We start from the raw sequence: 13,922 nt of genomic DNA, 5'->3' as shown, positions 1-13,922 counted from the left end.
CGCACAAAACACTCCGCCCTTTTATTGCGTAAGGTCCAGTTCTGTAGAGATGTGATTTAATTTTTCAACAAATTTTCATTTTTCAATTAAATCAATAAAAAATTGTTTCTATGAACACCTATAGGGAAACGGCTAATAAATCAATGAAAAACAGGTTGCGGTTGAAATATATTTGGCATTTCTTCGAAATCAAACGATCTCACCTTGCTGGATTTCTCCGGATACTATGAAAATTATGTTCCTTTTTCTAAAGAACCATAAAGGATAAATGATAAATTGTCTGGCGTTAATCAATCCGCTTGGGATACCCCACCACGTTCACTTCAGTTCAGAATTGTTTGAGGTCCACGAATGAGTAACTGGCCTATACAATGACTTGCAGGAGCTAACCGATGGGTCAAGTCAGTACTTTTTTTTCATCCTCCCAGACAAGTCTGGTACCAATTTATCGACCCCGAAGTGATTGAAGGCTTGGTTGGCACTAGCACGGATTCGAACCTTGGATGGTGCTGTGGTAGTTGAACCTCTTAACGACTGCTCCATACCTTCCCTACAGTATTGAACAGAAGAGAATATACAATATTCCTGAAGTACGAAAGAAGTTCACGTGTGAGGATGAGCTGTTGTCAGATATTCGTGCCTCGTATAGGATACTGTAAAGGAGTACCACTTACAGTCAGTGGAAAAAACGCCATGAACTGTCATCGCGTCTTACATTGGTTCGAAAAATTGAGGAACAGATGAGGGAGATGTGTTGGTTGGATTAATTCAAAGAGTTTGCTATTACAGTTGTTAATATTTCGTTAAAAATTCGATTCTTAGTAGAATCCCGATCAATATCCTTCACTTTTACCTCTGTAAGCAAGGGAATTCTCAAGGACAACTATGTATACACCTTTACGGACAGTCACACAATGGAAAGACTTGCGATCATGGGAGGGTGGTAGAGGTTATGAGGGCAATTCGAGGCACTTCGGTTGTTTTCATGCTCAGAATCAGAATGAGGTGATCTATAACATTGTGTGTGTTTGTTTGTTTGTTTGGGTGTATGTGTGTCATTTAGTCTGGAGTATTCATTTCTGGAAAAAAATATGGTTAAAATGATTGAGAAGCATTCATTACATATTTCGAGAAAAAAACACCACAGAGAATTTCTCTACGGATAAAAAATTCAGTTTCCAAATTTACTGTCTAAATATGGAATCTATTTTTAGGTGGTTTTTCCAATGGAATTCCATAGAATTTGAGTTAGGAGACATCAGACGATTTTATGCTTTTGTTATACAGTAAAATTACTGTAAAGAAGTACAGTTAACTGCGGTTGCGGTTTTTTTTTCTCGGAAAAAAGAGATTACTTCTAGACGTTTGAACTTTTTTTTGAACTTTTTTTTTGATAACAAACATTTTTAGCATCGATACTGTCTTAACATCTATTCGAGACATCCCAGCCACACATTAATAAGCTTTTCTTCTGTCGTCAAGGTATCCAATTATTCGCTTCTGGGATCAGATTAGATTTTGATTTGTTTTTAGAAATGTTTTGGATTTGATTTTTCTTTTTTTTTGCATATTTTATTCATATTTTCCTACTATTTTCGTTTTTAACATATTTTCCTACTATTTTCCTACAGAATTTTCCTACTAATATTTATTGTCAATAGCTGAGGTTGCTTTAATTTGAACGGACTCTTCGATTTTCATATCCTTTCACTTTTTTTTTCCCCAACAGCAAAGTGCACCTGAACTGCGGCCAGGAATGTTCCGTGTAGCAAACTGGTGGCAGTTGGAGTAGACAGACCCGGGCGGACAGCGGCGCCGAATTACCAGAGCAGTTTAAACGCATTTTCACATCTCATCTATGTACAGTATCCCATTACATTTTTAAACATGTACACGGGGGTTGTGCGAAACGTTTCAGTAGATAACCAATTTTCCAAAATTATTTAACTGTTTAAATATAGAATATAATTTGGGTTCTTTTCAATTGAGTTCCATAGAATTTCAGATCGAAAACGTCACACGTTTTATGCTTTTGCAGTAAAATTACTGTAGAAGCTCGAAACTAACGGTGAACTGCAGTTGGAGTTTTTTTGTTTTTTTTTTTTTGGAAAAAAGAGATTACCTAGTTACCTACATAGTTCATCTGCTCAACAGAAAATCCGTATTTAAATATTTGTAGTTCTTTAAGATGGCTGGAGGAAGTAAGGAAAAAGGAAATTTAAAAAAAATAGAAAAAGAGAAAAGTGGAAGCAGATTATCGCTCGTTTACTGTATACGTCAATCTCCATTAAAGGGTTCACTGATCATGAAAATTGATTGCGTTGCGTCTAATTGCGCTGTTTACTTGATCTTTACTGTCAGGACGAAACTGGAATCCCTCTAATTTTCCATCCTTAAGAAGCTCCGTTAGCCTACTATTCCCCTCAAGTAAGAATGTAATCTGCTGCGAAAGAAAAAAGACAGAGATTTTGGAAAAAACTAATAAAAGTGCAGAATTTGCTGGACGCATGTCGCTTTAACATTGATGGGGTTAAAGAAGCAGGAGTTCTATGGAGGTGTCGGAGTTCCAGACGAGTTTTTACGGACAAGTCCACATTTGTCCCGATGATTTCCAAATACAGACCCTTAATCCCGACTACATAGTTCCTCCTATACGAAACTGTTAGCAAAATAAAATATAGGAGATGGTCCTACACAGAACAGTTTTGGAGTGAGAATGAGGTGCCGGCTGGATTTCATAGCTTTTTATTCAGGAACTCTATATGTGGTAATTTCTTTTAGGTTACTGCATAAGTAATGGTAATAGTAAGAAGTAATTTTTTTTCTAAAATTTAAATGCGCGCCGAGAAAAAAAAGAGCTTAGCGTTATGTAACGCATGATTTGGTGGAGCATTTCTTTCCCTACGAGGTGGTGTTTTTGGTTTTTTTTTACGTTGATTTAATTTTTTTTATTGATTTGCTTGAACTGTAGCCACCATAGGTATCGATTTTTCCCATTATTTCTTTCTTTTTTCTTGTTATTCTTTTCGTATTTCTTTATTAGCAGTTAACTTGCGGTAGTTATTGCCTTCATTAGAGCGTGGAAAATCTGGAGACATGAGCGACTTAATTTTTTTCCTCAATTTTTTAACAAGCGATTCAATTTTTTCAAAAAAAAAAAGATTCTGATCAATATGATAGTAATATATTACTAGATGTCAATTTCTGAGGATTTTCGGATGCGTTACGCATCCGACGCAGTGCGATAACGATGGTGGAAGTTGGTGTAGGCTGGAGATTGGGCCTTGGCGCTTGACATAACGATTCGATGGCAGTCACATATATACGTACATATATCTGCAATTTTTCTCCTTAATTTTTCTAATCAATATGTATTACTAGATGGACATCTTTGAGGATTTTCGGATGCGTTACGCATCCGACATAGTGCGTTAACGATGGCAGAAATACGTAGATATATCCCCAATTTTTTTCCTTAATTTTTCTGACCAACATGTATTACTAGATGGACATTTCCGAGGATTTTCGAATGCGTTACGCATCCGACGCAGTGCGTTAACGATGGTGGAAGTTGATGTTGGTTGGAGTTTTTGGCTGAATCCATAACGATTCGATAGCGGTCACATACATACGTAGATATATCCCCAATTTTTTTCCTTAATTTTTCTGATCAATATATATTACTAGATGGACTTTTCCGAGGATTTTCGAATGCGTTACCGAGGTTGGAAGTTGATTTTGGTCGGAGTTCTTGGCTGAATCCATAACGGTGATTCGATAGCGGTCACATACGTACGTACATTTCCAAGAGGTTGTATGAACAGCAGTAAGTGGGTAGCCAAGGGTGCGCCTGCGCGCCAATCGATCGTCGTTGCTTGCGCCTGGCCATCCATTCACATTCCGGCATTCTGTCCTGTTCCATCTCCTACGTACCTACCTACCTACCTACCTACCCACGTACTTTCGTTTCTTTCTCGAATCACCACCTGATCGAACTCGAACCGACTCGTCCAGCAGCAGCAGCTGCTGCCGTTATCAACAGAAGTAGAATTTTGTTCGGCAACAGTGGTGCTGGTGGAAGTCATGACCGTACAGGATGTGTCAGGATACGTGGCAGCTGGGATTCTCAGCCTCGATATCGTTCTTCAGTCATTTCTCATGCACACATGTTGTATGGTTTGCTAATTTGTCAAAGTTTCTCCTCTCATCGCTGTTCTCTTCCTTGAAATCCACTGAATCATTCCTGAAATTCCTCACGAAACCAGAGGTTATATCCGAGAGGTTACGGTCTTCTCGCCTTCTCGAAAAAAAAAACAACCGCAAGATATTAATTTTTCGAAAGATTTTGCTAGTTGTTCAAGATTTCTCCGCTCTTCGCTCTGCTCTCTTCGTTGAAATCCTACAATTTGCTACTGAATCCTTGCTAAAATTCCTCATTCCTAAAACCCGATTATATCGGAGCGGTTACGGTTTTCTCGATTTCGCATAAAAATAGCCACGAAATATTACTTTTTTCAAAGATTTTGATAATTCATTTGAGATTTCTCCGTTATTTATTGTTTTCTTCGTTGAAATCTCATAATTTTTACTGAATTCCTCGAAAAAATTCCTCACAACACCACATTTTATCGAAGGGTTAATTTTAAGAAGGATTTTGCTAATGATTCGAAATTTCTCTTCTCCTCCTTGTTCTTTTCGTGGAATCTGAACTGAATTCCTGTTAAAATTCCTCACAACACCACATGGTATTGAATGGGTTACGATCCTCTCGGATTCCCATAAAAATAGCCACGAGATGTTATTTTTTTAGAAAGGTTTTTATTAATTATCCAAGATTTCTTGAGTCCTCGCTGTTCTCTTCGTGCTATGTAAGCTGAATTTTCGCCAAAATTCCCCACAACTTGAAGTTATATCGGATGGGTTACGGTTTTCCCGGGTTCGCATAAAAATAGCCAGAAGTTATTAATTTTTAAGAAAGTTCTGTTAATTATTTAAGATTTTCTTCGTTCTTTGTCGTTTTCTTCCTTGAAATCCTACAATCTCTACTGAATCCTTGCTGACATACCTTACGAGATCACATTCTATCAAATAGTTACGGTTTTCTCGGCTTCGCATAGAAATAGCCACGAGGTATTAATTTTTAAAAAGATTTTGCTAATTTATTTAACATTTCTCCGCTAAACGTTGTTCTTTTCGTTGAATTCATGCGATTTCTACTGAATTTTCGTAAAAATTCCCCACAACATCACGTTATATCGTTAGAGGGGTCCTTTCGGCTTTCTACGGGAATAACCACGAGATATTTGCTACTTTTGTCAAGACGAGGTTTTGGTTTTTAGATGGGACCTTCATGAGCCTGATGTTTCGGATTTTTTTCTGTCTTCGGAGGTGTAAATAGTAACTATCAGTAGGTAGGACTAGTTTCAAGGTTTTCCATGAATTCCGTTTTCAATACCTTGAACGATCATCGAAACATGATCCAGGATAGTATGGCATTTGACGGAATAAACGTAAGACAGTTCCAATCAACTTCTATTTAGGGATCTGAAGACAGCGAAAAAGCCGAAATGTCTGGTTAATAAAGGTTCTATCTAAAATCAATAATAATAATAATAATAAATATAGTCAAAAATACAATAGGAAAAAATTAAACAGTAAGATGCCTAGGTTTCAAGTCAACGAGAATATTAGAATTATAACCACGAGATATTAATTATTAATTAATAGTAATTATTTGATTATTTATAACTTTTCAAAAAGTGTGTGTTTTTTTAAACCAACTACGGGGAGCTCTATGGTGGTAATTCAGAAATTGTAACAAGGGAAACTCGGAACACAAATTCGATATGTGCAAGGTGTATGGAATGGTTATCAAAGTCTGGAAGACGAGGGGAATATTTGCGGATCGTAAATATATAAATAAGGCTAACATCGAACGCATCAAACACCGTTTCTTAATGGCTGATGTGCCGGCAGAATCAGGATTGCTTGGATGTGACGTTAATGTTTTTCAACTTGAGCCGGAAATTCCTGGAGCACTAGTGTATTTATCGGTTTAACATGCTTGCATACATACATAAATACCCACATACATACACAAAAAGTACATAAATATATATTTATGGGTATACTGCGTCAAAAAGGTGTATACATGTGTACTGGTTTGTTTAGAAATAGGAAGACTTTTGGAAATAGAAAACCAGTTCATGGATAGTTCCTAGTTCAGTAAGAAATTTTTTAGTCAGCAGTAAAATGTTGCGAGACAGACGTCCGCAATTCTGTGCCATTAAGAAGCTATTATTTTCATTTATTATCAAAATTATCAAAAACTAAGTTGTGAAAAAGTGAGCTTTCTTCATATTATTCTACTCTTATGCTTATTTTTTTTCTAAAGGAGAATCTTTTTTTCACATGTTAATTTTACGAAACTTCTAATTCAAGATGATTTCCTCTATAATTTTTTGCTATTGATTTTATTCTTATTGTCAACGATTACGTGAACTACAAACGAACGAAACTTTGATCCCAAGGATTTCGTGCCTGAGATTGCACGCCTGGTAAGAAAGGAGTGTGGGGCAGTGATTAGAGATTCATCCACGGTGCACGGTCGGCGGTTAAAAGTTACCGTAGCTCAACAAACCTTGCACCATCCTGACAGTTGATGCAAACTGGTGTCATACTTAAACCCAGCGTATCAGAACGGATTCACGTGATGAGAAAATAGGGCAATATGGAGTTCGGGATGATTTATGATGGATTACAAAGACGAGCATGCTCCCGCTCATATGACCCTGATCGGCGTGAAAGACTGCGATCTTTCCTACGAAATCAGCTGTAACGCGCCAGTCCCGTGCACGACGCGCTGCATCCAAGTGCGAGCGATCGAAGATCAATAAGGTCTCCTCATCAGCATATTCAAGTAAATAGAATCAATGAATAGGCTGTTAAGGGGACCGGAGCGTCTACAAAGGTGGGGAGTTCTAACGTATTTCTTAGGAAATAAATGGGCTCTCACGGCGTTCCTTAGGATATACGCGAGGGTTGAGGGCGGGGGAAGGTTGGGAGGGGGGAGAGGAATAGAGGGGAGTCATGCTGGTTTCCGTAATCTATTGTACAACACTCAGTCTACACTTTCTCCGGGATTTCCGTACCAGATCAAATTCCCTGATACACTACCTTTATGTGGGGTAATACACTCCCTTGATGTGGGGGGTTACGATACAAACTCAGCGCTAGCGGTGGCACTGCATGTCACATGTCACATGTGCATGGCCCATACGTTCATAACCCTCCAGCGATTCTCAATTCAATTTCAGCCCCATTCATAATTGGAGCGCGTTCACGCATTTTTTCCCAAGTGAGTTGATTAACGTCGCACTACTTGCCCTTTAAAAGCAGCGTATTACGACAATGAAGATGTTGCGATCTCTCCACGAATAAATGGATGTAAAGGTGTAGTTCATGAGTATGAGCGTGATGAATAAGTTCCTCCACGTCCTCCTCCTCCTAGTCCATAAAAAGACGTGTGAAACAGTCTACTGTGACCACGTGTACCCAACGATGCAACTTGTTACGGGATTTCAGTTCTGTCGTCGTTCTACGTCAGTGACCCAGCTAATATAACTCAAATAAGCAGCAGAAGTTCCACCTCCACCTCATAACTGTTATAGGCTTAACTGAGTGAATATCCTCGCTCTGTCACCTGTAAGAAGTTGCATCGTTAGGGACACACGACCACACGGAGGTGATTCACACGTCTTTCCTTGGATTCGTAGGGGAAGTGGAGCTGATAACTGAGGAAAATACGCTCTTAGTAGTGAACTACACATCTATCTACTCGTGGAGAGATTCCAAAATCGTCAATTTCGTGATACGCTGCCTTCAAAATGGAGGATGTTTTGAAAACCAATCAGTTGTTGACAACAGTTTGTAAGCAAAAAGCGCTAGCAAAGAAGAAACGGGTGCATTTTGAGAGTTTTATGAGAAATTGGGTACTTCAGGTAAAAAAAGTCGAAAAAGTGAAAAGAAAAACAAGGTGCTAAGGATTGATGAGTCCCTCTGGAATGTGCACGTGCCTTCAGATCACAAAAATAGAGATTTATGAACACACATGCGGCCTTTACAATATCATACCTAGACCACCTGATGTCCTGAGTCAGTGGTTTTATCCTTCCAGATTCCAGATGTGTGCTGCCAGTTTATCGACACTGGAGAGATGAAAGGATTGATTGGCTTCAGGACAGTTTCGGATCGTTGATTACGGTGTGGTTGCAGCCGTACCGTACCACCTTACTTTGCTCACGCTTCCCCTTTTAGATTTATATTCTGAAAAATTCACGTAAAAACAACGAGCAAAGTTCACTATTATTAATTTCTCTTAATTACTTCCGGATATAGACGAGGTAGAGAGATTATCCAGCACGGCAACGGCTGTAGCATAGTGATAAGAGATTCGTACAGCATCTGTGGACAGCTCAACACCGCCAGAAACGAGCCAAGCCTTTCTTCCTTTCGAGCTGAAATTTTTTATCTAAAAGAAAAAAAAAACGCTGACTTGATATTTATATTTTCTTTTTATCCCAACGAGGTTTTTCATGAACGTTTATTATTGGGCCGACTGTTCGACAACTTCGCCTTTATCAAAGGCCTGAAAATAGTTCGAAGTCTTTAAAGGCATCACGAATCTGAGATGGTACGGATTTCAAGTGGAGTATTTGTATACGGTATAATAGATTATGGAAAGGTGGGTGATACCGTCTATTTCTTCCTAATTCCCGTAAAAAAAACGGCCCAGAAGATGCGGCGCGTGCACATGGCTGGCGCACTCCAATCGAACTCGTTGTAGAAAGTAGCGCACCGGAACGCTCGAAGCCGTATCTTTCGGGCTGTTTTTTAACGGCAATTAGGAAGAAATGGACGGAATCACCCCCCTCTCCATGATCTACTATCCCGTGTACCAATACTCCACCTGAAATCCGTACCACCTCAAATTCGTGGGGTGATGCCTTTAATGGTATGCATATCCCATCCGGCTTCTCCTCTCTCCTGGCCAAGCCTCGATATTGCCCTAAGTGCATCACGCAAGAGCCCCAAATAGGAAAACAAACTGACCAGTCCCACCGACTAGCGGGATGGCGAACCTTTGCGTCTTTCCAGATTGTCACCCAGTGCGAATGAGATCCACGCACTTTGCTGTATTTTTAGGTACTGGCGTCTGGATAATGTTAAGGAACTGTATGTGGGGAATCTTATCATGAGGTCATTATCATAGCGTGTTGCGAACGGCATAAGGTTATTGTCATTTATTGATGAGCACTCATTTCTGTTATTCATTGATGGATTCCTGACAGAACGCTTCTAGTGCCTTCCTAGTAGAGATACTTGTTTCCCGTGGACTAGTATGGTACACTTTACACTTCATATAAAAAATAATTTCATTTTCTTGGCAAAACAAGAAAAAACATTAATACAATTAATAAAAATCGAGGTTTCAAGAAGTGAGGGCATGGAGGTTACTGACTTGATAGGTCCATTGGCCCAAGGAAATCATTCCTTGCCCCGCATAAGCGTTTGGACGTTCCACAGAGATTGATCCACGCCAAGCACTTCATTTTAGGACTTTACTTAGGTTTTTACATAAATGTTGGAGAATTAATTGTCCTATCAAATAATACAGTTAAAAAACAATTAATTAAATAAATAAAAATAAATAAATAAATAAAATAATACAGAATAAATAATACAGTTCCATCTTCTATACAGGAAAAAATTGGCCATTGTGCAGTTTTCGAGCGTTGTTAGTGTCCCATAACTTCCTTTCTTTATCTTAGTTGTTTGTTACTTCTCCAGTTTAATGGTTTTTGGTTCTAGTTCTGGATGTTGACATGAATTACGGATCGTAGTGTATTTTTTTCCGGATGTATTCATTAATTTCTTGATGTTCCTGCTCTGCATGTATGGAATATGGTCAGTTTTTCAAAATACAAAATGAAATTATATTATATTTATTTACAGTAGTTATCGCCATAATCATCCTGTCGCCCCCGTCAGTCTCGTTTCCCTGAGATCATTCGAGCACGAAAATGTCTGTTTACATCTTCGTGGAACTGCAATCGATCAGCAGTTTGCCGGATATAATGAACTGTTTGGTGAGATGGCTGGAGTTAGCCTTCTTTCTGTCCCACCTACTTTTCCAAACTTTTTCTTTCAGCTCGAAAGAAGTATTAAATTCACCGTATCGAAGGATCGTAGCACACTTTGCGATCGATGCAGTGCAAGAGATGAAATTGTACAACAATCCGCTACTAACTATCTTCAATCGTTACCTCATATCTCATCACCATCATCCGCATCAATCGAACTTATCGACGCGTATCCACGATCTGAAAGTGTGGACAGTGAGCCGAGTGATAACGTGAAAGTGGAAGGATCGTCACCATTATTTCCTGACGTGAGTGAGATGATAGCTTTTTTACCATTTCACGCAAAGGTGGCGTTTGTTTGGTATTTATTTGTTTATTTATTTATTTATTACGCTCAAAGGCGTGCCAAGAGGAAGAGGCAAGGAATGGCTATAAATAAAAAGGATAAAGGACGCGTTTTACTGGGATTCGTAATCGTTTGAGGCTTACGAACGCGTAACTGGCCTATACAATGACTTGCGGGGGCCAGCCGATGGTCAAGTCAGTGTTTTTATCCTCCCAGACAAGTCTGGTACCAAATTATCGACCCCAGAGGGATGAAAGACTTGGTGAGCACTAGGGCGGGTTCGAACCCTCGACCATGTGGCTACAACGGACCTCTAACCAATTGCGCCACACCCGCCCTTGACTATAAATAAACAACAGAAAATCCAACAACAAGAATAGAATAGAATGAGCAGGGATTAGTCCGGCGAATGATATGTTTATAGTCATGGATAAGGGAAGAATGTGATTCAGGATTTCTCAAACAAGATCTGTAAAGGAGAACGAGATGCACATTCACGTAATTTTTTTGAATTTTTACGTGGATAACAGTCCTTTGGTCCTTATTCTCTCCTAGTGGTGATTAACCGTTCAAGGATAGCAAGTTGGTGAGCGCTTCCGCTTGAGGTCTCCCGCACTCCTTCGCCCAAATGAGTCCTTGACGTATTCCACCGTTCTGGGTTTACCTACTGTAGCGTTCTGGGTTTGGAAAAAGGATTTTGCGAGGATATTTGAGGATTTCTCGACTTCTGTACCAGGAAAATGACTAGCCAATCCAGCACTCATTGAGCCTTGAAGGGCCATCCTTGTTGTGTAAAAATTAGGCGAAATTCCAGTGAGCTCTATTTCTCCTTGTTTTCATTTTATGGCAAGCATATAGATGTTTTCAAATAAATAAATCATATTATTCGTTCTCCTGCTGAAAATGGAATTTTACCTGCAATATGGAACCATAGGGGGGGGGGAGGGGGATTGGGTTCCTTCCTGCCATTCGATGAGGTTCTCCCCTGGCCAACCTTTCCTCCGTGCGAAAATTGTGCAGAATTTTTGGGGGAAAAAACGCTTGCCCGGCCGGGGCATTAAATGGAACCATCCGTAGACCTAAATAAATTAGGGCTGCCTTTATCCTTTATCCTTTATGGAACCATCCGTGACCTCTGCGATTTCGAAAACAAATCGATAATGCTTATTTGTTTTAGACAACTCCTCTAAAGGATGAAATGGAGGAAGTGGATCTGGTCGCTTGCGGTTCGGAACTGCTGCAGCAGGTGTCCGCAAATTTCTCCTCCTATCAGGAAAAGCTCAAAACGAGCTTTACTGATTCAGAATCTGCACTAATACGAGAGAAAGGAGCTGGAAGTGCTCCAAAACAATGTCAGGTACCTGGCTCAGGGAAATTAGTGCAAGGTATTTGTAAAAAGAATATTTTCCTCGACACTTTCAGCTTTGTGGACACTGGATTACGGCGAAAAATGTACGAGCTCATGTCGCAACTCATCTCACCATTAGAAGGTACTATTTACTCGTGAAAAACTCTTGGAAATCGCTCAGCTGATTCTCTGGACGTTTACCACAGACAGCTGAACAATAGCAACAAACATGAGGGGAATTTCTGAAATCTTAAGCGTTCGATTTCGATTTTCCAGGCTTCGATGCACTCTTTGTGGACAAGGATTTGACCGAATGAACCGTGCCTCTATACATATCGATAAATGTCATTCCGGTGATCCAATGGCGAAGGTCGAATCGGCCATGTTGGTAGATTTAGAATTCTGTCGGATTTTTCCTGGACACCTCACGCTTAGGTTTTTTTCCTGGCTAATCACTATCTGCTAAAACTCCTGACTAAAAATAAGAGAAGATGTAACTGTAGTAACTGTAGCGAGTGTATAGTAGGGTCAAAACGACGTGGAGTAGGGTGCAATTGCGTAAGTGGGTGCGAACGAAGCGGTGCGGTGGAGCGTAGCGGTTATGGTCGACGGGGGGCCCTCGCCAGCACCACCCTTTCCCGCTGTAGTTCGCGATGGTCCCACCCGGATTCCAACCGCTATCGCCACCGCGCCGCTTCGAGCGCAACCGGCACCGTGGTTCACGGCTTTTTGACCCTACTACACGCTATATTATATGTTTTCCGGAGCAGAAATGCAGACATCTCAAAAATTCCCTTTCCAGGAACGCTGAGCAACGAAAAGAAATTGAAATGCTGGCGAGGAAATGCTTTCCGCGCAAAAATCGTTCTTCCACATCAGATGAAGTAACCTAGGGACGTACCGTTCTTCGGAATTGCATCCTGTATATAATTTATCTTACAGTTAATTATATAGAAGTTAGTGTTCGACCCCTGATTTCGTTCCATACCGGTCACATGATCTAGATTTAAATGAATAGTTAACCATACTGTTTTATTTCTTCAGTGTTTGAATTCATCACGAGTATATTTTCCATTCCATTGCTTTCTTCTCAGTTATGCAGCAGAATTAATGAAGATTTTCTATTCGTCATCAATTGTTTGATTATCGATGGAGAAGTAGTTTTATAGGGACTGGCTCTGAAAGCGTTACCAATTCCATTACCATTTCCTTGTGAATTTAAAGGCATCATCCCACGAATCTGAGGTGGTGCAGATTTCAGGTGGAGTATTCGTATACAGGATGGGAGATTACGGAGAGGGGGTGATTTCGTCCATTTCTTCCTAACTGCCGTAAAAAAGGCCTGGAAGATACGGCTTCATTCGTTTTGGCGCACCATTTTGTACAAGAGGTTCGATTGGAGCGCGCCAGTCTTGTGCGGCGCCGCATATTCCGGGCCGTTTTTTACGGCAATTAGCAAGAAATGGAAGGAATCACCTCCCTCTCCGTAGTTCTCATTCGTAACGACAAATCTGCACCATCTCAGATTCGTGGGGTGATGCCTTTAAAAGCAGCATACCATGAATTTGAGGTGGTGCGGATTTCAGGTGGAGTATCCGTATACGGGGTCGTAGATTATGGAGACGAGGGTAGTTTCACTCATCTCTCCCTACATCACTGCAGACAGCGGCCTCCAGAATGCTGTTTTGTGCGACGCCATCTACTGCAACGCTCTACCCATTGCGCCGCCTCCGCCCTGCGATTCGTCGAAAGTCAATTCGGACTGCCCCGATAGGCAGTAAGGGACGCTAAGCGTGCAAGGGTCGGCTGCTTGCAGTGATTCAGGGAGCGATGAGCGGAACCATCCCTGTCTCCATAATCTACGACCTATAATCTATAATATACATATATAATAAAATAATATATAATAATAATAATAATAATAATATATCTATAATATAATATACGGATACTCCACCTGAAATCCGTACCATTCATACTTTCAGAACGTTTTTTTTTTTGAAGTGACGAATCAGAGTTGGAACTTTTTTTGGCGTAAGAAACAGTATAATAAGGATTTGCGACTATCCAGCTAGGTCGGGCGCAT

General features: G+C 40.1%; 1 protein-coding gene across 1 annotated transcript; it reads left to right on the top strand.

Moving 5' to 3' along the window:
* Nucleotides 1–10,082: 10,082 nt before the first annotated feature.
* RB195_000212 (uncharacterized protein) lies at nucleotides 10,083–12,729 on the top strand (the record flags this gene model as incomplete). Its single annotated transcript, XM_064196422.1, has 6 exons — nucleotides 10,083–10,148; nucleotides 10,211–10,450; nucleotides 11,666–11,845; nucleotides 11,911–11,978; nucleotides 12,113–12,220; nucleotides 12,639–12,729. 6 exons carry the CDS (start codon nucleotides 10,083–10,085, stop codon nucleotides 12,727–12,729), a joined length of 753 nt encoding a protein of 250 aa, XP_064052303.1.
* Nucleotides 12,730–13,922: the final 1,193 nt, after the last annotated feature.

This window comes from Necator americanus, chromosome IV, assembly GCF_031761385.1.
Source record: "Necator americanus strain Aroian chromosome IV, whole genome shotgun sequence".
NCBI classification, from domain to species: Eukaryota; Metazoa; Nematoda; class Chromadorea; order Rhabditida; family Ancylostomatidae; genus Necator; species Necator americanus.
This window is presented reverse-complemented; position numbering and strand designations above follow the sequence as displayed.